This window comes from Schistocerca piceifrons, chromosome X (genome assembly GCF_021461385.2).
Source record: "Schistocerca piceifrons isolate TAMUIC-IGC-003096 chromosome X, iqSchPice1.1, whole genome shotgun sequence".
Taxonomy (NCBI): Eukaryota; Metazoa; Arthropoda; class Insecta; order Orthoptera; family Acrididae; genus Schistocerca; species Schistocerca piceifrons.
The window spans coordinates 634,359,069-634,386,955 of record NC_060149.1 but is presented as its reverse complement, the minus strand read 5'-3'; the positions used below and the strand labels follow the sequence as shown (position 1 = coordinate 634,386,955).

General features: G+C 39.6%; 1 protein-coding gene across 1 annotated transcript in view; it reads left to right on the top strand.

Moving 5' to 3' along the window:
* The window catches only part of LOC124721439 (8-oxo-dGDP phosphatase NUDT18), a 162,794-nt gene that overhangs the window by 25,956 nt on the left and 108,951 nt on the right, over positions 1–27,887 (top strand). The window contains exon 2 of the mRNA XM_047246417.1: positions 1,573–1,763. Within this exon, the coding sequence (XP_047102373.1) occupies positions 1,573–1,763 (191 nt within the window). The remainder of the gene's footprint in view (positions 1–1,572; positions 1,764–27,887) is intronic.

Here is a 27,887-nt window from a genome sequence, read left to right as displayed (position 1 = left end):
TTTATGTTTACTACATGAGGCAAGTGGTGTCGTAAGTTTGTTGTTTGTGAAAAAAGATACTTTATCTCAGTGTTTCTAAATAAGTAGCAATTTTTTGTGATGTGCCTCAGTAGGAAATGCTTGTGTAGATTTGTTGTCAGTCTTTTTTTCCTGCAGTGCTTCTGTTACTAACATTTGCCTTTATTTTGTTGTATAGTTTGCCAACTGATTTTACTGAGTGCCAGTTATTCAGTGAAAGCCACCAATCTCTTGAAAACTGGACTCATTTCATATGATAACAGTGATAAGATGTCTTGCGACTTGCCTCATGACTGGTGCTGCATTCTGTTGTCAATTTCTAGAATTATTTTGAAAGAAACATTAGCAAACGTAACAGCTACTGTCATTAATGACTGTGCCTGTATGATCACATTGACGTCATTTCATGCATGTACTTGATGTGTTTCACAGTTTGCTGTAACTCTGCTACAAATATGTCACATTTGTTGAGTGAACAAGAAATTTTGGAAGCTTAGGAGGAAAAAATTGCTTAATAATTCACCTTACACTTTTTCCTTGGGCGAATAGTTACACTTTCTGTCACCATGATTTTAAAATTTGTAATTTGTCAAAGAACTAAAGTAAACATAAACATAAATATAAATATTGTGAAGCTTGGTCCTTTTTTGATATGTATTACTGTAGAAGGTTCATCAATTACTTATGTGCTAGTAACACTTTCAATAACAGCACATATGGCCTGTTTCAGAGGCCCAGTAGTCTCCTAAGTGTTCGGTTTCCGTAGTGTCAACAGTTGTATGTGCACATTAGAATTTTTGCAGAAAATATTTCATTTTTTGGAATAAGGTTTTTAAATTTTTGTGATATTTTTGTTTTACATGCTCATCATAATTTAGTAGTGGCTGTAAAGACCTCTGTGTCCTGTACCTCACAGTCCAATCACTGCTGAATTCAGATCAAGCCAACACAAATTGGGATCCCCAAGGCCTAAGCAGTGCTAGGTGGCAGTCTTTCATATACAGTTGACTATATCATGATTGCATTAAGAAGAGAGCGGTTTAATATTATCTCAAGATAATTGCAGGGACTTGAACTGTAATCTTTGTTCATGAGTATTTCTGTGGGCCATGCCATGTCATTGGATTTTTCTGATCACTGAGTTATTTTGTTCATCTTTATGCAGTTGCTTATGTTAAATTGGAACAGTGTCTCTATGTACTCAAAGACAAGCAGGTATTTTTTGAAAATTTTGGCTTTACAGAAGCACAAAAAGTTTTTGTTTTGCTTAATTTATACCATGGCTGTGGCAAATGGTTGCACATTTTGTGCAAAATACTTTTAACATGAGACAAGCACCATATTTCCTGTCCTTTTGCTATATCACATTGTTCAGCGGTGCTCTCTACAAATTTGTTCATGTGACTAGAAGACCAATGCAAAAGCTGCCATTTTTTTTATTTGGGAGTCATTGTATTATTTTTTAGTATTGTGATTATCTTCTAGTGTGTAATAATCATGAACTTTTTCTTCCTGCTCCTTTCCCTCCTGAAGGAATTTTGTTATTTCTTACAGCTGCCAAGGGAATAACACCATGTGTATCATCGGACTATGTACCTCTAGTGAAATCTACAGTAACGTACATTGTTATTGGAGTGCTCATGAATGAAGAGGGAGAGATCCTGATGATGCAGGAAGCCAAGAGTTCATGTTATGGCCAGTGGTACCTACCTGCAGGACGGGTTGAACCTGGGGAAGAAATAGAGGTATGTTAAGTGGAATTTGTATGTAATTTTGTGTAAGTGTTATTCAGAGTAGAATTTTCACTTAAAGTACACTGATTATGGGAAACTGTTCTAGCAGATAACGTCTGTAGTTACAGGAAATGTAGAACCCCTTCAAACCGCATGTCTGGAGGAAAGGGTAGATGGGGGGTGGGAGGGGGGGAGAGGGAGAGAGAGAGAGAGAAAGAGAGAGAGAGAGAGAGAGAGAGAAGAAGAAGAAATTACCAATTGCAGATGATCATCTATGACATTAAATTTTACTACTGTTTTTGTAGTACACATTTAGAATTTTTGAAAGTTTTTTTATTACTACTTATTGAAATTACTCAAACATTTTTGGACAACACCCGTGTTTGTATACCACAGATATACCAGTAACAGGTTTATTACAAGAGTGGCTGCTTAGGACAATTTCATTGTGATCAGTCACAAGCCCAGTTGATGCAGTGTTCTCAAGGGTGATTAGGAGTACCATAACATATGAAATCCAACTCGGAGCCAATAACTGAAGCTAGAGCAGTCATAAACAAAGGTAAACACTCGAGTCAGTAGGCAAGTGAAATTGGAAGTCCAGAACAAAATGGTTGTAGGCAAACTGCCTGTGGCGCTTAACAAATGGCTCCTTATAACAGAGCAGTGGCGTGCACCGTATCCATTTAGCCCTTCAACACAGTTATAATTTCAATGTAGTGCTTTTTGATGTATTGAGCCATTGGGGCAAAATGTCTGCATTTTCATTGCTGGTGGGCAGGGACTGACTTTACCTCCCCCTTTAACTAGCATGTAGGGCCATAAATAGCCTGGGCAGTTGGAATCCAGACATAGGAGTCTGTGTGATGGTGTGTTGAGGGCCATGGGCCCTGTGCTCACTTGGCAGAGCCCAGTAGGTCCAAAAGCAAACAGTGCCTGTGCCTGTCCGACAGCTGTGCCTTACCAGGATCATTGATGGCGCAGATAGGTAACTTGCAGTGTGCTTGTTGTACAGGGCTATTGCAAATGATTGAAGCGATTTCATAAATTCACTGTAGCTCCATTCATTGACATATGGTCACGACACACTACAGATACGTAGAAAAACTCGTAAAGTTTTGTTCGGCTGAAGCTGCACTTCAGGTTTCTGCCACCAGAGCGCTCGAGAGCGCAGTGAGACAAAATGGCGACAGGAGCCGAGAAAGCGTATGTCGTGCTTGGAATGCACTCACATCAGTCAGTCATAACAGTGCAACGACACTTCAGGACGAAGTTCAACAAAGATCCACCAACTGCTAACTCCATTTGGCTATGGTATGCGCAGTTTAAAGCTTCTGGATGCCTCTGTAAGGGGAAATCAACGGGTCGGCCTGCAGTGAGCGAAGAATTGGTTGAACGCGTGCGGGCAAGTTTCACGCGTAGCCCGCGGAAGTCGACGAATAAAGCAAGCAGGGAGCTAAACGTACCACAGCCGATGGTTTGGAAAATCTTACAGAAAAGGCTAAAGCAGAAGCCTTACTGTTTACAATTGCTACAAGCCCTGACACCCGATGACAAAGTCAAACGCTTTTAATTTTCAGCGCGGTTGCAACAGCTCATGGAAGAGGATGCGTTCAGTGCGAAACTTGTTTTCAGTGATGAAGCAACATTTTTTCTTAATGGTGAAGTGAACAGATAAAATGTTCAAATCTGGGCGGTAGAGAATCCTCACGCATTCGTGCAGCAAATTCGCAATTCACCAAAAGTTAACGTGTTTTGTGCAATCTCACGGTTTAAAGTTTACGGCCCCTTTTTCTTCTGCGAAAAAAATGTTACAGGACACATGTATCTGGACATGCTGGAAAATTGGCTCATGCCACAAATGGAGACCGACAGCGCCGACTTCATCTTTCAACAGGATGGTGCTCCACCACACTTCCATCATGATGTTCGACATTTCTTAAACAGGAGATTGGAAAACTGATGGATCGGTCGTGGTGGAGATCATGATCAGCAATTCATGTCATGGCCTCCACGCTCTCCCGACTTAACGCCATGTGATTTCTTTCTGTGGGGTTATGTGAAAGATTCAGTGTTTAAACCTCCTCTACCAAGAAACGTGCCAGAACTGTGAGCATGCATCAACGATGCTTTCGAACTCATTGATGGGGACATGCTGCGCCGAGTGTGGGAGGAACTTGATTATCGGCTTGATGTCTGCCGAATCACTAAAGGGGCACATATCGAACATTTGTGAATGCCTAAAAAAACTTTTTGAGTTTTTGTATGTGTGTGCAAAGCATTGTGAATTATCTCAAATAATAAAGTTATTGTAGAGCTGTGAAATCACTTCAATCATTTGTAATAACCCTGTACTGTCATCTGATGACGTAGGGAGTGTTTCTGTCATACGAGTTTTGAATGTCCTAAATTTCTGCTCAGCCTTTGCATTGGATGTAGGCTTAGGATGGAATGGAGGGGAGGTCAGGTGTTGCATGCTATTATACTGACAAAATATCATAAATGCTTTAATAAGAGAGTGGTTTAATGATCAGAAACTTGAGCTAAAATTTTCTAACTTAGGTGACACAAACTATGGGGCATTGTGTGCTACTATGGAGTAGTTTGCCCCCTCTATGGCAAATGTGTTTGCTAGGGTCTGGATTGTTGCCTGGGTATCTGTCCAAGTTAAGGCCATATAGGGAGAGCATCCACCACCAACAGCCACATTGTACCTCTGAATGGTCCAACATCATCTGTGAGAACCAGAGCCCAATAGTGCTCTGGTTTTGGCCACAATGAAAAACTTGTGGTGTGACGTGGGACTGCCTAATTTTGGGTGCGTGCAACAAAGGTGCCGACTGTTCTTTTGATCTCTCTCTCTCTCTCTCTCTCTCTCTCTCTCTCTCTCTCTCTCTAAAACCAGTATATGTAGCAAAACACTTCCTTCATGCAGGCCATCCCCCACATCAGCTGGTGTAAAAACTGGAGAATTTATGTCCCGAGTGTGGGTGGTATTATGATCTGATAAGCTACTTTCATTGCCAGCATGAAAACACCATTCCTGAAGATTGTGATGGAGATAGTAGTAGTTCTGGTTGGTCACATCTGCCCCTTTCAGTAAATTCTCTAACCGTGCATGTTGAACTGAAACTACCACCCTGTGAAGCAACGTGTGGGTTCAAGCTACTTTGCATGATGAATTAGTCCAGCAGTAGTCACATGTTATCTTAGTGTTGAATTCAAAGTGCCTTTTGGGTGTCGAATTCTTTGTCTGACCCTGTGGCTGTGGGTGACAGTGCGTACACGATAGTATGCAGGAAATTGTCCTAAATGGTTAATTATATCATTTTATACTCATAACATGCTTTCTTTTCTCATGGATTACAGTATTTTAAAAAAATGGAAATGAAATTCTAATAATTCGAATGCCCATTGAAATGCTCCATTTGAATCATATGATGCCTGTGATGTCACTGGTTAGAATGGTGTTCTCGCTTTCATAAAGCTCATTCACAGTGATTTCTTGTTTTGGAATTTACATTTTGGAAAGTGAGTTACAAATGGTACTTAGTTCCACATTGTCCAAATATATCTATAAAAACCCCTGAAAATTGTTTTTTAGTGTTCCAAAGAACGGGAAGATGCATAAAATGTGGTAGCAACTCGCTCGTAGAGATCCAAATGACATAGTGGTCACTAAGTGTGTGTGTGTGTGTGTGTGTGTGTGTGTGTGTGTGTGTGTGTGTGTGTGAGAGGATAGTTTTGATGTAAGTAAATACTCCATATGAACACTTTGTTGCTTGTAGCATAATCAGTGGCACGCTGGACTTCTGCGCCAATGTTCTCAAGATCGGTCCTCATTCAGAGAGAGTTTTTTCCTTTTGTTTCTTTTTCCTTCTTGTTCTCTTTGCTTAATACTACTGTCTTCTTAAGCGCACTTTAAAGTTCTTGCAGAACTTTATTACAAATAAAGTATGGACCACAGCAATCAGCTGTCCTTTCATTTCAGGTTTTATTAATCAGATCTAGATTTTGCTTAGTGCATAGCCATTATTGATGCACGATTTCATAGTATCAATGCATGTCAGTCCCCTGTTGTTTATGATGAGGTATGTAGTTCCTCTTATTTACTGAATAGTTCATAGATGGTGCCAAATGTCAGCAAGATGGATAGTTGGTGTGGCTTGCCATTCCATTACAGATGTAGATAGTACTAATCTCTGTGCCACTTCAAACAGACTTTAATTATAAGTAGAATAAAACCAATATACTGAATTGCTGTTATTAACACTGTACATGCATCTAAACAAATGTACCACAGAAAAAGTTATGTAGGTTCAGTGTTATAACCATTGTACTCATACAGTGTTATGTTAATGGCTGCTACTTATTGGCAAGACGGCACGACCTAGTTTGTACCTCCTGGGTCAAACCCCTCACTGCTTCCTAGCAAGCGATTCTCAAATAATTCCCAAAACTGGGCATTTTTCACAGTGCATAGTTCATATAGAGGGTGCCATGCAGCCAGCCGATGTGTTCACTTGCAAAGCCTACCTTCATTGTGCAGTAGTCTTGAACGAACTGTTACAGAAGCCTGAACAACAGGGGACCGACATACTAGGACATGCATTGATACTATCAAATAGTGTATTGGTAATGGCTATGCACTAACCGAAATCTAGATTTGATTAATAAAACCTGAAATGAAAGGATAACTGATTGCTGTGCTCTATCATTTTCAAAGTCATATCACAGTCGTTGAGTGCGTCCACATTCCTAACGGGAGGTAACTTGACTTTAAATTCTGTGTCACATTACATTTCAATATCTATTTTCCTTTGTTAGCTTCATTTTGCACCATATCAATTTTAGGTGAATTTCAAGGATGATTTTTATAGCAACAACAAACACGATTTATGGAACATAGTACTTATAGAGCAACATGTAAGATATAGGTTGTGCATAGCACTGAACGCATTGACTGGATGACAGTAATACAGGTAAAGAATAGGCTGAGAACTTGTTTGCGATTGCTTAAATAATACCGTTTCCTTGACAGTTTACTAGAATGCGCCACAAGGCCGATGAATTTGGCCCCCATAAGTGGACCTGTGAACTGTATGTATGCACACCCTCTGAAATTGCGCATGTCACTAGTGAAGGTACATCACTCTTCCAGTCTAGAAGGTGGGAAAGCCACATACATATGACTAGGCTCATAAAAAATGCAGGGTACGTAAAAAAAAGCACTGGTACAGAAAAAAAGAACTGCTCTCAGAAGGCACTTGAGATTAGAGTCATGAAAAACTCCAGTGACAATGCTGGCGTCCATTTCATCACCTTACGATGGTGGCTGCACAGCATGTGGCGTGTCGGCACTGGCGAGTAGGGGTGGAAGTGATGAGGGGTGGTTTGGCACACTATGACCACTCTCGTGGTAGGCTGCAGGGCAGGACCAAGGACAACATCTCCATGACACTCTTCATCGAGGCCAGTGGTCGGCGCCATGGGTATCGGTGGGAGCAGGAAGTGTCGAAGATGACGGCCACACAGAACCAGCCACGAAGCTCCGACATGTGCACCCAGCTGGAACTAACGCAGAGCTGGCGATATTAAATGTCTGAATCATGCGTTTGGCATCACCATTATATTGAGGATGAGATGGATCAACTGTGAGATGGCGAACACCACTAGCCTGAAAAAAATGATGCAAATTCTCAAGAAAGATACTGGGGCTGTTATTGGAAACCACAGTATATGGAGCTACCTCAATTGCAAAAATCTTTGACACGGCCAAAATGGTGGTCCTTGCGGATGTGGACAGACAACGTGCCATGTAGAGAAACTTGGAATAGGCATCCAATGAGCCAATACTGATTTAGGAAGGGCCCAGCAAAATCAACATTTAGATGGTCCCATGAGTGCTGCGACATCAGCCAGGGGGAAAACGGTGCTCATGGGGCCACCTGTTGCTGAATGCAGTGAGTGCAAGTGGCAATAAGCCATGTAATGTCGTCATCTATGTCTGGCCAATACACATGCTGGTGCGTCAAAGTTTTGGTGCGAGAGGGCCGCCAATGACAGACATGTAGAAGCCACAGTACGTTATGGTGTAAGGAAGTGACGTCAGACAGTCTAATTCGGCCTTGACAGCATCGCGCAATGTGACAGGCACCTGCTGCGCCCAGAAAAAAACCAAGGGCGGTCGGACTCTTTCGTGGTGATGTGGGCCTGAAAACCGGTAGCACAACCAAGCCCAGGGAAAACAGAGATGAAAACTCAGAGCAGGGGGACTCTAGTTGCTGCTAAAGAACTTGATCAGACGCTAAATTTACCTCATACGTGATGGAGAAACTGCAATAGTTACACACATCTAACCCGAACAGGTCTGCAATATGGGAATGATCCACAACAGGAAGGTGAAAGGGTGAACAACAGATTTGTAAGAGACAGGTGCAGAGAACTGATTTAGGATCAGAATCTGCTGTTTATTGTAGCTAACCAACTTCTGTGTGAGTAGGGGGGAGCTCAAGTCACTGCAGTTCCTGTGTCCACTTGTATTTTTAGCAATTTATTAGCCACACACAAGTGAATAAATGATTTCTTTGGAGAGACAGTCATTGTAGAGTCACAGTAATCACTATAGAGTTACAGTTTATGTCCATTGGTACTATTGTATGTGCCTCGCTTTCTTTCAACACTTATTGCAAACAGCCCAATGCTTAGGGCACGCAGCATGCTCGTGTAAAGGCGGAAGGGGGACATGCAGCTACTGTTGTGATGCGGCCTGTTACTGCTGTGGCTGTAACCAACGCTGCCACATGCAACACGGAGTCGAATGTTGTACTTATCAAATGGCTTGCCCGTTATTCTGAACACTTGCAGCGTGCCTAACAGGGGTTTGTTTAGGAACTTCTGATACCTCCCCCCACGCAGCAATCTGATTGCCTATGGCCTGTGACACTTCAAAGAACTGTGCTATATTGAGCACATCCATAAGCATTGGATTCTCACACTGAAGTGCTTTTTCATGGACTTCCCTATCCAGGGCCAGATGAATAATAATATCACACACCATGTGAGTGGCGTAGGATTCGTGATGGGTGCTAGTGACAAATTTAAAATGACATCTCAACTCATGTAATTCGGCAACCCTGGTTTTGTAAAATTGGTTTGAGCATTTCTGACATTGATAGAATTTGACATGCACTGCAGTGACGTGTTTTGTCACAATAACAGTCTGAGAGAAACTTGCACATTTCATCAGATGATAAGCTGACCAGTTCTTGCAAAGGTTCAAGTTGGTACAACAACTGATAAATGCATGACGAAAGCTAGGAAATAAAGAAAGCCCTACAAAGTTTTGCATCGCCCATGTGAAAAACCTGAAAATGTCAGCATAACGATGTCTTGTAAGTGTCTCAATCTTCAGCAGATTCATCATATGCCAGAAAGGGCGATGGTTGCACTGACGGGAGAGTAACCTGCCGCAATCACTCAGAGGGCACCTGACTGAGAGTGGTGGCAAGAGTCAAGTGGTGTTCTGTGAAAGTTTGCTGCTGGACAGTGATACGTTGGAGTATTTCTTCCATTGGGAAGTTCGTCAGGTGACTTAGTACGGGCACGAACATGCAGAGAAAATGTAACTCTCACATCTCTAAGTTTGCTATAGCAAGAACAAACATGATTTATAGAACATAGTACTTTATAAAGCAACATGCAAGATACAGTTTGTGCATAGCACTGAATACATTGACTGGACAACAGATGTACAGGGTTAAAAATAGGCAGAGCCCTTGTTTGAGATAGCTTAAATAATACTGTTTCATTGGCAGCTCACCAGAGTGCACCACTGGCTTGACCCAGGTGGGCTCTATAGGTGGGCCTGTGAATGGTCCCGGACGCTCAATCCCTGAAATCGCGTGCTTCATGTGTGAAGGTACATCAATGATGCCAAGGAAAGGTATTTTGTGCCTGATTTACCTGTTATTCTGAAGAATCTTAGAAACCATTTAACAATTTTTGACCACATTATTCTTTCCAGACAAATTATTGAAAGAAATAATTTGACAAAGAAAAAAATTATAGATTGCTATGAGGAAATGTAATAAGACCAGGGTGTTATGATATAATGAGAGTTGGTCCTGCTTTTAAATCATAGTATTTCAGCAGCAGTTAAGTATGCACTAAAACAACAGATATCTTAAGGTTCTGCTGCATCAACTGCATATTTTATAGACATAATTTTCCAGTCGCTGAAATTAATGACATGGAGGAACAGAAAAAATACACTTTGTAAAGCTGCTGAAGACACATGATGATGATCTACAGTTTCACACAAGTGTTGTTACACTGTCTGATAATTTGAAAATTGAGAAAAGAGGTTCCTGGAAAACAGTAGTAATTCTGGCTACAACGACAGCAACAATCAGAATTATCTTCTGAATGAAAAAAGTTTCTGCTGTGTTTTATTGTACAGGCTTTCGCTAGTAACCCTGGAAAACCGTTTCATCATGGTCCAAGCAAATAACCCAGTTCCAGATTCCCTTAGACAATTCTGCAACTTATTACTGTGTCACATTAATTCTGTCCCTGGCACTATGCAATTCATTTTTCTTATTTCCGCAACAAAAATCTTTTGAAGAACAAAGAGACCATAAAGGCATCAGTTTTTGCAAAGTTTCCACTATCAGCCTTCACCAAATTCGTTTCCATTGTTACTTAAAAGTTGTAAAGGTCTTTGCCATCTCTAAATAACTGTTTTTGAAAAAGCACAGAAAAACACTTGTAACTTTGACTAACACTCCTATAACACACAGCTTCATCTTAATCCTAGCCTGTGATGTCACCAGAGCTTCAGACAGTAACAGAGTGTTTTCAGTCACTTGGCCAAATCTTGAAAATAATGATTTTTAAGCTTTAATTACATAAAAATAAGTTATTTCGTGAGAATATTGATTGAAAATACAAGAAGTTCACCTCAAGACATTCACATCTAACTAAATTATTTAACATATGAATATAATAGATGGAAACATTCCACATTGGAAAAATATATCTAAAAACAAAGATGATGAGACTTACCAAACAAAAGCGCTGGCAGGTCGATAGACACACAAACATACAAACAAAATTCTAGCTTTCGCAACCAACAGTTGCTTCGTCAGGAAAGAGGGAAGGAGAGGGAAAGACGAAAGGATGTGGGTTTTAAGGGAGAGGGTAAGGAGTCATTTCAATCCCGGGAGCGGAAAGACTTACCTTATGGGGAAAAAACGACGGGTATACACTCGCGCACACACACACATGCATATCCATCTGCACATACACAGACAAAAGCAGACGTCTGCTTGTGTCTGTGTATGTGCGGATGGATACGCGTGTGTGTGTGCGAGTGTATACCCGTCGTTTTTTCCCCCTAAGGTAAGTCTTTCCGCTCCCGGGATTGAAATGACTCCTTACCCTCTCCCTTAAAACCCACATCCTTTCGTCTTTCCCTCTCCTTCCCTCTTTCCTGACGAAGCAACCGTTGGTTGTGAAAGCTAGAATTTTGTGTGTATGTTTTTGTTTGTGTGTCTATCGACCTGCCAGCGCTTTTCTTTGGTAAGTCTCATCATCTTTGTTTTTAGATAAATTATTTAACAGTTACATTGCAGACCCATACACATTCCCTGATACACTTACACATGGAATAACTTATCTGAAACCTAAAGATCAAGCAGACACAGCAAACCCAGCAAAATATCGCCCCGTAACATGCCTACCAACAATACACAAAATATTAACTTCAGTCATTACACAGAAAGTAATGGCACATACAACACGGAACAAAATTATAAATGAAGTCCAAAAAGGCTGTTGTAAAGGAGCACGAGGATGTAAAGAGCAACTGATAATAGATGCAGAGGTGACATATCAAGCTAAAACTAAACAAAGGTCACTACACTACGCATACATTGATTACCAAAAAGCTTTTGATAGTGTACCCCACTCATGGTTACTACAAATATTGGAAATATACAAAGTAGATCCTAAATTGATACAGTTCCTAAACATAGTAATGAAAAATTGGAAAACCACACTTAATATCCAAACAAATTCAAATAATATCACAACACAGCCAATACAGATTAAGCGTGGAATATACCCAGGAGACTCATTAAGTCCTTTCTGGTTCTGCCTTGCTCTGAACCCACTATCCAACATGCTAAATAATACAAATTATGGATACAATATTACTGGAACATACCCACACAAAATCACACATCTGCTATACATGGATGATCCAAAACTACTAGCAGCAACAAATCAACAACTCAACCAATTACTAAAGATGACAGAAGTATTCAGCAATGATATAAATATGGCTTTTGGAACAGACAGATATAAGAAAAATAGCATAGTCAAGGGAAAACACACTAAACAAGAAGATTACATATTGGATAACCACAGTGACTGAATAGAAGCAATGGAAAAAACAGATGCCTATAAATATCTAGGATACAGACAAAAAATAGGAATAGATAATACAAATATTAAAGAAGAACTAAAAGAAAAATATAGACAAAGACTAACAAAAATACTGAAAACAGAATTGACAGCAAGAAACAAGACAAAAGCTATAAATACTTATGTTATACCAATATTGACCTACTCATCTGGAGTAGTGAAATGGAGTAACACAGACCTAGAAGCACTCAATACACTTACACGATCACAATGCCACAAATATAGAATACATCACATACATTCAGCAACTGAAAGATTCACATTAAGCGGAAAGGAAGGAGGAAGGGGATTTATCGACATAAAAAACCTACATTATGGACAGGTAGACAATTTAAGAAAATTCTTTATAGAACGAGAAGAAACTAGCAAAATACACAAAGCAATCACTCATATAAATACATCGGCTACACCACTACAATTTCATAACCACCTCTATAACCCTTTAGATCACGTAACATCAACAGATACGAAGAAAGTAAATTGGAAAAAGAAAACACTACATGGCAAGCACCCGTATCATCTAACACAGCCACACATTGATCAAGACGCATTCAACACATGGCTAAGAAAAGGCAATATATACAGTGAGACGGAAGGATTCATGATTGCAATACAGGATCAAACAATAAACACCAGATATTACAGCAAGCATATTATTAAAGATCCCAATACCACAACAGATAAATGCAGACTTTGCAAACAACAAATAGAAACAGTAGATCACATCGCAAACGGATGTACAATACTAGCAAATACAGAATACCCCAGAAGACATGACAATGTAGCAAAAATAATACATCAACAGCTTGCCTTACAACATAAACTTATAAAACAACACATTCCCACATACAAGTATGCACCACAAAATGTACTGGAGAACGATGAATACAAATTATACTGGAACAGAACCATTATAACAGATAAAAGAACACCACATAACAAAGCTGACATCATTCTCACCAATAAAAAGAAGAAATTAACACAACTAATCGAAATATCCATACCCAATGCAACAAATATACAAAAGAAAACAGGAGAAAAAATTGAAAAATACATCCAACTGGCTGAGGAAGTCAGGGACATGTGGCATCAGGATAAAGTTGACATTATTCCAATTATACTATAAACTACAGGAGTCATACCACGCAATATCCACCGGTACATCAATGCAATACAGCTACATCCAAATTTTTATACAACTACAGAAATCTGTAATTATTGATACATGTTCAATAATCCGAAAGTTCCTAAATGCAATATAACATATACCGTACAGTTAAAAGGAAGTCACGCTTGATCAAGGTCCGCGTCACTTTCCATTTTTGACCAGACATAACGTCTGAGAAAAGAAAGAAAAAATAAGAATAATAATAATCCCAACTCACTCATTGGTGAATTCCAAATTGACTATGTAGCAATTTCCTATCCAAACCACAGAGAAATCATGCGTATCCAAGTAAGAAAGGGTGCAAATGTAGACTCAGACCATTACTTAGTGAGAATCAAACTACAGTTAAAACTTCAGAGGTTCACAAAAAGGAAGCCACTAATCCCAAAATTTGACACTAACCAGATCCAATCATCTTTCACAGAAGAATTAAAAAAAAAAAAAACCCTCCAACAATTGGAAGCAACTCAGAAGCAAACTAATCAAAACCACACATAAACTGATACCTCTGCAAAAAAGAAAAAGAAAAAGTACCCTTGGTGGAACGAAGAATGTGAACATGCAATCCAATCTTGACAGAAAGCATACAGTAATTGGAACAGCAGAAATACTGAGAAGAATTACAAAACATTCTTGGCAATGAGGAAAGCGACAGCCCAATCAATCAGAAAGACCAAAAGGAAATTTGAAAAGGACCAGCTATGTGAAATCGAGAAAGACTTTGAAAGAAACAACCAGCGAAATTTCTACAAGAATTTCAAAACAAAACTCACAGGATATCAGCCGCAGAATCTTTGCTTCAAGAAAGGAAATAGGCAATTTGCACTGAACAATCAAGACAATTGTGAAGAACTTGCAAGATATTTTGAAAAACTGTTGAACTGCCCAGAACCAACACAAAGAATTCCACCTCAGGAACCTGAATCCACAACCCAAACTCATTATCACTGGATGTAGAGGAAATCACCAAACAGTTCAAACGTCTTAAAAACAATAAAGCTGCAGGTGAAGATGGAATCATAGTGGAAATCTTCAAATCAGCAGGCCCAAATACTATAAAAGAAATCACCGAAATAATAAGGCATTTGGCAAACAGTACGAATTCCAGACGACTGGAAAAATGCATTAATTCATCCTCTACACAAGAAAGGAGATAGATCATATGTAAACAATTATAGGGGAATCTCATTGATATCAGTAGCTTACAAAATTCTATCCCAGTGCCTTCTCGATAGAGCACGACAACAACTAGAACCAAAAATTGGAGAATATCAGGCAGGATTCAGACCAGGCCGTTCATGTCCAGAGCAAATTCTGAACTTAAAACTAATCTTAAGACATCAGAGAATAAGATGTAGTTTGCACATTTGTTGACTTTAAAAAGGCCTACGATTCAGTTGATCATCAATCATTATTCCAAATATTAAAAGAACATGGTTTAGATCTGAAAACACTTACAATCGTACAACAGACATTGATAGACACAAAAATCTCAAGTCAAAATTATGAGGGGAAATCTCTGAACCTTCTCTGATCAAAACAGGAGTAAGACAAGGAGATGAACTCTCTCCACTACTGTTCAACCGCGTCCTTGAAAAGGTGATACAAGAATGGCGCAAACTGAAATCGGTCCTCAAAATTGACCAACCAATTACTCTCAGCAGAGGAAAATTAACAGTAGATAGCTTAGCATTTGCAGACGATCTAGCCATCTTAACTTGTGGTGTTTCGTCAGCCAAAAGAATATTGAACTCCTGAAAGAAACTGCAGAAAAAGTCGGCATGCAAGTATCTTTTGAAAAGATAGAATATATGACTTACAACAAACAAGCAACAAAATTTGTGGAGACAAAATATGGCAAAATTAAACAAGTACCGCAATTTAATTATCTCAGTGAAATGATTCAGGAAAATGGAATAGAAACGAAAGCCAACGAAGTCAGATGCCAAAAGATGGACACTGGTTATTAACTCACTCAAAATATTTACAGTAAAAAATGTGTCTCCAAGCACATAAAACCACGACATTACAATACCGTCATAAAACCAGAATGCCTATATGGATCAGAGACACTAAGTTTAAACAGGAAAACAGACATAGAAAACATTCAGAAAAAGGAACGGAAGATCATAAGAAAAATTTTAGGCTCAAAACTTGTAGATGAACAGTATCAGCTCAGAGGCAAACAGGAAATTAAACAACACTCTAATATTCAGTGATATTAGAAAATGCAGATTAAGATTCTATGGACACATCAAAAGGATGAGTCCGGACAGACTTACAAACCAAATAGTTGAATTCTATGAAAACAGGAGTAAATCTAAAACAGACCCAATGAAATGAATTGGCGAAATCAAAACAGATCTGAAACTAGCAGGAATTACACCAGAGGATATCCAAAACAGGGAAATCTTCAGATCCAAAATTCACAAGTGGCAAGTTAACCAAGAGGAGAAACCAAAGAAGAAGACTGGAACAACATGGTCTCAAGAAAGAAAAGAAGCCCACAGCAAAAGAATGAAAGAAGTTTGGGCACAAAGAAAGGCAAATGCACACTACTAAGTACTGTGCGTAGTCCTAATGGGCTATGAACTATCCTCATATTTTAACACTAGACAAAAAGAGGATACCTTCTCCACACTGCTTTCCACTCAAACTTCAGAACCAGCAATCTAAGCCTCAGGATATGTGGGTGTATAGATGTAAAGTCAACACATACCTCTGCATACTGATGTTACCATTTGTCATAAGAAGGAACTTGAAAGTTCGTGGCGCCCTCCATCGTTAATGGTGGAATTCAATATTGTGTTGGCCCACCGTTAGCCTTGATGACAGTTTCCAGTCTTGCAGGCATACATTCAGTCAGGTGCTGGAAGGTTGCTGGGGGAATGGCAGCCCATTCTTCATGGAATGCTGCACTGAGGAGAGGTACCAATGTCAGTCAGTGAGGCGTGGCATTTCAAAACATCCCAAAGGTGTTCTATAGGATTTAGGTCTGGACTTCGTGTAGACCAGTCCATTTCAGGGATGTTATTGTCATGTGACCACTCCGCCACAGGCCGTGCATTATGAGCAGAAGCTCGATCGTGTTAAAAATTGCAATCACCATCCCCAAATTGCTCTTCAACAGTGGGAAGCAAGAAGGTGCTTAAAACATCAGTGTAGGCCTGTGCTCTGATACTGCCACGCAAAACAACAAGGGGTGCAAGCCTCCTCCATGAAAAACGCAACCACACCATAACATCACCGCCTCTGAATTTTACTGTTGGCACTACACATGCTGGCAGATGACGTTCACTGGGCATTCGCCATACCCACAGCCTGCCATCGGATCGCCAAATTGTGTACCGTGAATAGTCACTCCACACAACATTTTTCCAGTGTTCAATTGTCCAATGTTTACTCTCCTTACACCAAGCGAGGTGTTGTTTGGCATTTACCAGCATGATGTGTGGCTTATGAGCAGCTGCTCTACCATGAAATCCATGTTTTCTCACCTCCCGTCTAACTATCATAGTACTTGCAGTGGATCCTGATGCAGTTTGGAATTCCTGTGTTATGGTCTGGATAGATGTCTGCCTATTACACACTACGATCCCTTCAACTGTCGGCGGTCTCTGTCAGTCAACAGACTAAGTCGTCCTGTACACTTTTGTGCTGTACGTGTCCCTTCACGTTTCCACTTCACTATCACATCGGAAACAGTGGACCTAGGGATGTTTAGGAGTGTGGAAATCTCGTGTACAGACATATGAAACAAGTGACACCCAATCACCTGATCATATTTGAAGTCCGTGAGTTCTGTGGAGTGCCCCATTCTGCTCTCTCACGAAGTGTAATGACTACTGAGGTCGTTGATATGAAGTACCTTTTTTTGGGGATGTCCGGATGCTTTTGGTCACACAGTGTACATTCAGCCTCACAGTGGCAGTTGAGGAGATAATTGACCAATTAGTAGTGGCACCAGGCCTGATAACCCATCAGTGGCTAGGAGTACAGCATGCTGTCCCCTGCCCTCTGTACTGCTTCTCAGCGACTCCATTGGCTGAGGACGAGAAGGCAGTTGGTCAACCCTGATTGGCCCATTTGTGGCCAGAATGGTGGTGCTTATCATCTTATTGTTTACATCACAAAACCTGACATACTGGGTATCACAGCCTTCCCCAAGCAATTAACATATCTACAGCAGGAGCTAAAGAGCTCAGTGAAAATAAGCCAAGCCAAGCCAAGAAAGCAAGTATTAAAACAAGCTGGAGAATACCAGCATTACTAGAAAAGGACAATTTTTGTCACTGGACTTAATAACCATGTAGGTGAACTGGCAAGCACATCTATATCGACATACACTATCTAAAATACACCATTGAAGAAGGGGCCCTTCTGGTTATTTTTCTGTTTCATTGTAATATTTCCTGTTGGAGACATTTCTGAATTGAGATGGTAATGTATTTTTTGATCAGTACTCCAAAGCTATTGTCATCCCTCATAATATATGAAGTGTTGCTATTGTTTGTCGTAGAAATTGCACCTAAATTCCATAGTGAGCACTCTTATCCAGTTTTGTTTATTGTTTATTCATGGATAACTTAAGTTTTCTGTTGTTGCTGCAGCTTCTTTGTGTTGCTCTTCAGCTGCAAATTGTATTGAAGGAGGTTGATTAGAAGACTGATTAGAAACAACTGGTTTCAAGTTTTCTCCAGAGAAATGTTTGTGTTTAGTTTCTGGCAGTGCATCTTCTTAAGCTTGTTGTTATTAGGGGGTAGTTAATTAGGAACCCCAATCATACTTGATTCTCTGATTTAATGAGAAACATACATGAATGACTCATCTCTCAAGGATCGAAACATTTTTAAGTACATAAATGAGATTGCTTGGAATACAAACAGGTCTTCCTTCATTCTGTTGTATGAAGTCCATGTTCAGTCCTAGTTGTGGTAAAGCTGTACAATATATGAATTAAGGTTATCACCATATTTAAGGATGTTAGTCAGCGATGATGATGATTGTGGTTATAATTGGTTTGGCCGTATAGAGTTGTCTTCAGAAAAAGCCACATACCTAATACATGCAACAAAGTTGGTAAGCCACCTCTCACAAAGTGGCAAAATTTCACATTGTGTGATAAGTTTTCACAGTCAAGTCAGTTCCCTAATTTTGATCTTTAACATTTTTGCATGACAGTCAAATTACTGTTCATTGTTAAATCAGAGAAGATCAGTTAAACAAAATGGGATTTGAGCAGTGGAGTCCAGTAGATTTTAATATATGAAAATAGGGTTGGAATAAGTATTGGCCCTGGTCACTAATGACTCAGTTTGAATTTCGGTTGAGCACAAGAAATTCAGTAACCTGGATCATGTTTTTGTAAATAATTTTATGCATTTTTTACTTGAAGACTTTATACTATTAAGGTCAACCAAGGAGACACTGTAAGCTGTTCTTGTGTTTCCTGTCACTGATTCAGGAAATTTCTTAAAATTGACTCAAATCTCTATGAGTGTGAAATAGATTTATTAAGGAAGTGTCAATCAAACTATCCCCCAGTGAACAGAGCAATGAACATGTAAGATATACTTTCCTTGTACAGAACAAAGGAAGAAAATGTTCAACAGGGAATTACCTCATAATGTTATATTTTCTGATCAAATTAGTGAGAATTGGAAATGTAATTGAATTTTCTCACTATATAATCAAGTGAAAATTTCTTGGGTAGCCAGCCATATACTTCACAATTGTGAATATATCAGAAATGTTCTATTATGACAAGTTTCGTTGCATCTGTAATGCTGCTGCCATTCCTAATTGACAGTTTAAACTCGTGCTCTTTTAAGCAGCAGCTATCAAAACATCAAACTGATCAACGCAACCACCACTCATGCTAAATGCTGCCATTGTCTGCTACCTTCATTGGGTATTGTATTCTGCTTCACTTTATCTGGCACCTAGTGAAAGCCACTTGGATTAAACCAGTTGCATGAGGTAATGCCACTTCTGATTGATCATTTAAATTGGTTATGGTAGTGGAAACAAACTGCAGTTGATACAAGTGGTGACATGGTTAGTCAGTTGGTTTTCATTGTTGCCACCAACTAGAAATTCCACTGCTTCTGATGAAATTTGTATATTATGAAGCAGAATTTCACTAGAAGATTGAAAATGAGTTACTTCACAAAATTTCATGTTACTAAATGTATATATGTAACTTCAAATCATAGACGGTATTTTTTAAAATGCTATGTTGTCTGAGTTATGAATAGTTCTATTTTCAGTTTTCTGTTCACCTGTGAATATTGTTGAAGTAAAAAAGTATGACCGTTTTGATTGTACAAGACACCTCACTCTTGAGTTAGTCATTCAGTTGAGTGCATATTTAAATGGTTGAAGGAGAGAAAAACTATATCCCACAATAAACTTTTTGAGTGTGTGCACTGTTTTGAAGAGTGACATGTATTGCAACAGTCTGGTTACTCAGTAAGGTGCTGTGCAAGTACTTAGACACTATGGAATTGTTGACAGTTGCATTAATTATTCTTGATAAATATGAGGATGAGTAAATACCAGATTTTGTTTTTCACTATAAAATCAAAGATGAAATACAGGGCATGCAAAGAACAGATGCTTAATGTTTTGGAATTTGGGTTGCTTGCATTATTGGGAATAGTGTTATGCCAAACAATTAGAGATTTTAAATCACAGTGGAGACGCCCTGAACATTTTCATACAAGTGTTTAGCAGAGGCATATCCACTGTCATAAATATTTTATACCATATTTTTTTCTAAAATTAATGTTTCAGAAATGTACGTGTTACATCTGTGTGATAATCTTGAGAATTGTGTGGTACTTTGCAAATCTAACAATTTAGACTAGTTTAAGGCATGTCTTAGTACATTGGGTATTCATTGAAGTATTTAAGACATTATTGCCATAGCTAGAAGACTAAACTGTGTACCGTGTGTAAATGACTTATAAGGCGTAATTGCTCAGTTATGTGTCATTGGGACAGATGCTGTTTGTAAGAAGTTAGAGCTTATCCTTTGCTTGCTGCTTTTGCTGTACTTTAGTGCATTTTAATGAGTAATTTTGAAACTATTTTCTGATATGCTTAACAAAGGTAAGTGCATAACCATTGCTATACAAGGTCTGCCTAAAAAATAATTTTGCTGAATTTTGAGAGGATGAATGGGTGTGTACCGTTGATAATCACCTCACTTTAGCCCGTATTAGTTGTAAACTTGGTATGATTCCTGGAGTGGGATAAAGGGGAGGATCTGTTCTGGAACAGAGTCCAGAACCCTTGTTTAAACATTCTTAATATTACTGTCAAGTTCCAAACTGATATCCTTTCAGTATTCATTTATTTATGGGAACAAAGAGAATCTGACAGAAGACAGGCAGCGGGTTACAGGGGTTGTGGCTTCATTGCAGTATTGTATTTGGTAAAATACTCATGAAATACTCATGAAGTAGCAGGCGTGTGGCTGGATATGCTGTCATCTTTACTGATGAGTGACTAATTGCTTCAATTTTTTGAATATTTACACCTGGAAAGCACCATTAAGAGGCGCCCTCAAGTAAAAACTTCAGGTGGACCACTCTTTTGCTGACAAAGAACACGTTGAGTATGACCTTTTTTTTTTTCCAACTTTCTCATGCATACCTTTTTGCTACGTGGAGAAGCCAAAGTACACGAGCTTTAACTTGAATGATTTGTCTCTGGAACTTCTTGAAAAATTTGGGTCCTATTCCCCGAATCACACTGCCCAAAAAATCCGTGTAACTTTGCATGTACTTCAGAATTTCATGATACAGAAACCCATGATTTTCCTTATACTGGCTTGGAACAAGCTTTCCTCATCTGCAGATCTCGGGTAACAATTTTATGCATAGAAGTTTTGTCCATCAGAACACTTAATGGATGATTGGTATTCAGAAGTTCACAATGTGAGTCATATTGACTTGGGGTTTTTCTCATTGACAAGCATTCGAAATAACTTCAGTTCTCCACCTTCTTCTAAACCTCCTTTAATATTAATTTAATTTAGTATTTGAAAACTTGCATTTTCAAGGAGAATATTTCCCCAAAGTCTTGCTTCAACATTGGGAATGTGTCAGTGCCAGATCAGTTGAACCACACAGAAAATTAGGTGATGTATCATTGCTCAACAGAATGCTAAATCCTTTGCTTATGCAAACACCGTAAAAGGTTTCCAGTAAGTTCGCGATTTTTGACTGAGTGTGTGTGTGTGTGTGTGTGTGTGTGTGTGTGTGTGTGTGTGTGTGTGTGTGGAGGCAACTTACTGTGGACACATTTTGAAACTTACAACACTTAACCACTAACTCTAAGCGAGCACACTCTGGGTAATAGGTGTGCAATTAAAAATTGTGGTATTATTTTTTGAACTGGTAAATGTTAAATTTACTGCCTGATTTGGGGAGTAAATTCCTTGTATGTTGTACAGTAATTTAAGAGATGGCGTCTTGCCTGATAAAGACAGTTTTGAGCAAAGTTGAAATACTTGTCAGCATTCTTGTAGACCTTTACAATTAACCCATCGACAGATTTAGCTTAAAATTTTGGCACTACCTGATGATGTGAGCTTGGGAACAGCTGTTTTTCATAGCAGAAGTTGTGCCATGTTTGTTATCTATGAGGTGATGCGACTTGTCCTGGATGTATGGTAACGAGATGTACTTTCTTTACAGTAAAAATAAATGTTGCTCATACATTTTTAAGGTTTCTGAGATGGCACACCTTAATTTTTGGCAGTTATAGCTTCTTTTAATGTTGTTATGTGTAAGCAATTGGAACCTATTTTTGTTATCTTCAGATTTTGTCTTTGATTTTCTGGTTATATTGTGGTTTAATTGACAAACACTTTTGTGTTGTTAAATGTATGTGTAAATATCTAATGTTAATACCAGTAAATTGAAAGCAGTACCTTGCTGATAATTAAATTGAATATTGGGATCATTTTTGAATCTATGGGGACTGTTGTTTGGCAGAGGAATTGTCATGTAACTTGAGCAGCAGAGCAGTTTCAGCTCATCAGATAAATAGACTACATTGTCACAAGTTACTGAAAGGCACAAATTATTGAAGTGTCATTTTGCTATAAGACATGATGTTTCGGCACATTGAGATGAAGGCAGTCATGGGTTGTGAAAAGAGTGCCTTCATAATAAGGGACAAGACATACTGCAGTGGCACCATCTTCCTTCAGGTAAGACAATTGAATTTTGCATGACAGCAATGTGAAGTTTGGTGCTGGCTGCATGAATAAACATAAACCTGGGTTCATGAAAAATAGTTTTTCAAATGTGTCAGTCATAGAGGGACTACTGTAATGATTGAAATCTCTGCTCATGTTCAGTTAATGAAAAAGAGCATGTGATCTTAACAACTTAAAACTGAAAGACCATACATTCAAATTTTCTTTCTTCCCTGCACCTTCCAACTAGAAAGACTAATAATGAGATCCTCAATGCCGGACTGATTGTGAATTCATACTCACAGATTGCATTTTAGTCACATTCAGTAGTTTGTATGTTGTACTCTCTTAAAATGACTTTTACGCCTTCCTGAAACAGCTGTTATTTAGATACAGTGGTTGAAACAGTCAGAAAATCAGTTAAGATATAAAACAACATGGGAAGGGGATTTATCTGAGATAGCACATAGTACAACTGCTTACTATTACTAGGGAAAAATAATAAATGCTATTTGCTCACCTAAACAAGTCAACTCGAAATGATTTCATAAGTGAGATATTGCTCAGACAGTAGAATTCCAGAGGCAATTGTTCCTGGGCACTGGTGTTCTTTTGAGTATCAGCATTGTTAAATAATATGAGGGTGAGGCTTGGGGGGGGGGGGGGGGGTCGGATGATGACACAACTGCTCTATATTTGTGTATGAAACATTCCAATATTGTGATGGCTGACTGTATGGGCATTGGTGTACAGAGACACCTCAGTGTCAACTGTTTGGGTTTCTTGGTGGCTCAGACAAGTGAGGACTGTATCCTTTGACATTTTTATTCTTCAGAATGCATGGTGCTGTTCGCATTTCCTTTTTACTGTTGATAATGTCTATCTCCCTGGAGCTCAATGACATGCTGCAAATATACTTCCTACAACTGAATTGTACTGACCATGACTGGGATTTTTGTGAAAAACATATTGCATTTAGACCCTTACTTCATATGTATATTACATAATTGCAAAATATTCCTCCATAGTTTTGGACAGTAAATCCTGTTACTTCACTTTGTATGTGTTAGTGAGTGGCGTATTCCACATGCACAAAAACAGTCATGGTATAGATGGACTGCAGAGCATATGCAACAGTGTATTGTACTATATTACAAGTTCACACGTACACACATTAATAGGTGACTGGTATAAGGGGTTGTGTTGGGTGGAGGGGGTGAGAGGAGCAAGGAGACAGGGAGTTAAGGTGAGGGCTGGAGTGAATGGAGTGGGGTTTGACTGCTGTGAGGGACAGGTAGCAAGGGACTGGGCTATGAATGTTTCACAGGTGAATGTGAGAGTGTAGATCAATGGAGTGAAGTGGGCGGAATGGCATCAGATCTCCAATGCTATAATCAAACATACACCTCTCTCTCCTATCACCCCCCTGAACCAGCTGCCAAGGAGCAACACAGTTATTACCATATATCTCCCAAAACTGGAACCATTTAACTACATCCTCTGCTAGGGCTTCATTTACATTTTCTTGTGCCTTGAAAAATAATGTTCATCCTGCCACACCTTGCAAAATAGTACACCACTGCCTTCACAAAGTACAGAATATCCTCGTCTACTCTTTGCCACACCTGGCCCAACCTCTTGTCACATGGTTTGCATCCCTGTGGAATACCTGGGCGCAAGGTTGGTTCTATAAACCCGTCCTGCCCATCTCATTCCATTACTGCCATAGACGTATCCTATCCCATCATAAACTGAGGTGACAAAAGTCGTGGGATACCTCTTAATATCATGTTAGACAACCTTTTGCCTGGCATAGTGCAGCAACTCGACATTGCATGGACTCAACAAGTGGTTAGAAGTCCCCTACAGAAATATTGAGCCATGCTGCCTCTCTAGCCGTCCATAATTGTGAAAGTGTTGCTGGTGCAGGATTTTGTGCATGAAATGACCTCTTGATTATGTCCCATAAATGTTGGATGGGATTCATGTTGGGCAATGTGGGTAGTCAGATTATTTGCTTGAATTGTGCGAAATGTTTTTCAAACCAGTCACAAACAGTTGTGGCATGGTGACTTGTTTTTGGGAACATGAAGTCCATGAATGGTTGCAAATGGTTTCCAAGTAGCCGAACATAACCATTTCTGGTCAATGATTGGTTCTGTTGGACCAGAGTACCCAGTCCATTCCATGTAAACACAGCCCACACTATTAGGGGCCACTACCAGCCTAAACAGTGCCTTGTTGACAACTTGGGTCCATGGTTTTGTGAGGTCTGTGCCACACTTGAACCATACCATCAGCACTTACCAACTGAAATTGGGACTCCTCTGACCAGGCCATGGTTTTTCAGTCGTCTAGGATCCAACTGATATGGTCACGAGCCCAGGAGCGATGCTGCAGGCGACATTGTGCTGTTAGCAGAGGCACTCACATCAGTCTTCTGCTGCTGGAGCGTATTAATGCTGGATTTCACTGCATTGTCCTAATGGATGAATTCGTCATATGCCCCACATTAATTTCTGCAGCTATTTCACACAGTTTTGATTGTCTGTTAGCACTAACAACTCTGTGCACCCGATGCTGCTCTCATTTGGTAAGTGAAGGCTGTTGCCCACTGTGTTGTGCACAGTGAGAGGCAATGCCAGAAATTTGGTGTTCTTATCACACTCTTGACACTGTTGATGTTGGAATATTTAATTTCCTAACGATTTCTCAAACACTGTGCAAAACTGCAATGGCTGCTCCACAATCCATCACATCATCAGTGTCCTTCTCTGCACCTCCCCTCCCCCTCTGCCCCCCCTTGCTCCCCCCTCCATCCCCAGTACTATCTTCTCTGAATTATGTACGTGAAAATCAATACTGTAGTCCTCCTGGTTTCAGTCTCCACTAAACCCCTTTTCCACACCTATCTCCACTCCATTTCCCATGCCTACATGTTACTCCAGCAATTTACACTCATACTTTTCTCACCACAGGCTTCCCTTCCTCTGCTCTGCCATCTCCCACCCCCTCCCACCCTCCTACTAGCCCTCTCTCACTTTTTCATAACGCCCACACAACTTCTCTGGTCTGCACCAGGGTGGGCTCCCTGCTGCCACATTCCCAGTCGTCAGCCTCCTTTCCTCCACCCATTCCTTTTTCTCTTCTCCCCCTTGCTTTTCTCACTCCATCTAACACAATTCGTAATCCCAAACCTGCTGCAGCAGTTGGACAATGTAGTCAGCCAGGACAAGATTGCTGTGCATGCACATTACTGGTGTAATAAGGCCTAGACAACCAAGACAATCGTATGGGGTCACTAAGGACAGTGGGTATCCAGGCACTAGAAAAAAGAGGAATGGTAGTTGGAGCTAGATGAGTGAGACATTCCACTTCAGAATTTGTTACGGAATTCAATATTCCGACATCCACAGAGTCAAGAGTGTGCCGAGAATACGATATTTCAGGCATTACCTCTCATCATGGACAACACAGTGGCCAACAGCCTTCACTTAATGACAGAGAGCAACAGTGTTTGCATAGAGTTGTCAGTGTTAGCAGATACCCAACACTGCATGAAATTATTGCAGAAATCACTGTTGTCACGAGGTGGCACGATGTAGCTGGTGGTGTGGAAACTGTATTGATGGTATGCCTCTTCAGGAGCCATCTAATCTGCCCTTCTGCTCAACTGCAGAAGGCTAAAAATGCAAGCTTTTTACTCACCACCTTGATTGTGTTGGACTTCACAGATACCTCTTGAAACTGCTTGTGTTATTTGTTTGTCATTGTAGCTATTCTCTCAAGAATTCATAGGTGTTTCAATTCTTGTCACATGCTTTTGGTATCAGATACAATTTTCACTTGAAAGACCAAGGTCCTTAGAACATTGCACTTTTGGACTGGATGGTGATAGCTGAAAGTATGCAGGTATCAGTCTGCGAGTTCACTTCCTGAATATACTGTGGCTGACACACACATTTTGTTTTTGTGTGGGCAAGGATGGCAATCAAGGGCAAGGCGACCATCCTTATCCTCCACTGTGAGCTTTATACAGTCATGGATGTTATTGACATATTACAAGAACTCTCCCAGTTGTTCGTGCTTGTGTGACCCAATAACAGATGTTTTGTCAAAATAATTTTTTGCAGTAAAAACAACTCGGCATTGCAGTTTGTACTGACAGTATGACATCAGGCAGACTGTGCACACGATCAGCTGTAAATGGACATGCATTAGAAATACACACACAAATGCATTCAACACCACCTCTGTCATCATGAAGGCTGAAAGTTGCTGGAATAGCATAATTAAAGAAGCTATAGAGACCAGAATATCTTAGAATACCATTAATAAAAATGCCAATTTGCAGCTGAACACAGCATGGAAACTGGCTATCGGGAGGTTAAAGTGGGCACAGCAGATGTAGTGTGGGAGTGCTGCTATACACAACAATAGACAGAACATTAGTGACTTCACAACCAGTACAACAACTATACAAGGATGAGGGAAGCAACCAAAAGCAGTCAGTTAACGCTTCACAATATCCGAGGGAGCACTAGGTCAAAAACTTATGGGTATATAACCACTTAACATGGGTAGAACCCCGAGAAGATTTTATGTGGGAATATTGCCTCAAAAAGATGCATTCAGTGCTGAAACATCTTTGTTCAAAGAAACTGTCAAAAAATTGATTGTTAATAGCAGTTCAGACCCATTCCAATAAATCTCTCTGCAAACAAGACTATTTTATCCAATAACGAATCAACAGACGCTCAGTAATTCATTAACTGTAAATGCATACAATACCTGAAAACACTCAACTGGATCTTTGTTTAGCAAAAGAGAATAAATGTGTGGCAAACATTTTTCCTAAAGGATTCAAATGCATGAACATTCACATTGTTTTGTGAATTCCTGCATTCACTATGAGCGATGGAAAGGATGTGGAGCAGTTTGTGGAATTTTACAAAGAAATCTAAAAAGACACAACATAAAATAATACCATTCATGGAAAAATCGGCAATATCACATACAGGAGCAAGAATAATTTTCCTTTCACCGTTAAATTATTTGAAATTATGATTCGGTACTGTAAAGATTACATATGCTCTGTTCAGTAGCATAGTCATTTAAATTGTCTTTTGTGGCAAGAGAAGTAAAACATGCAAAAAATCAAAAACATTTATAGTGCACAGAGTTCCTTTCTGTCATACATAATGCTGTGCAAGACATTTGTAAAATTAATATATTAATGGGAGTGTTTGACTGTGGCAAAATAATCAGA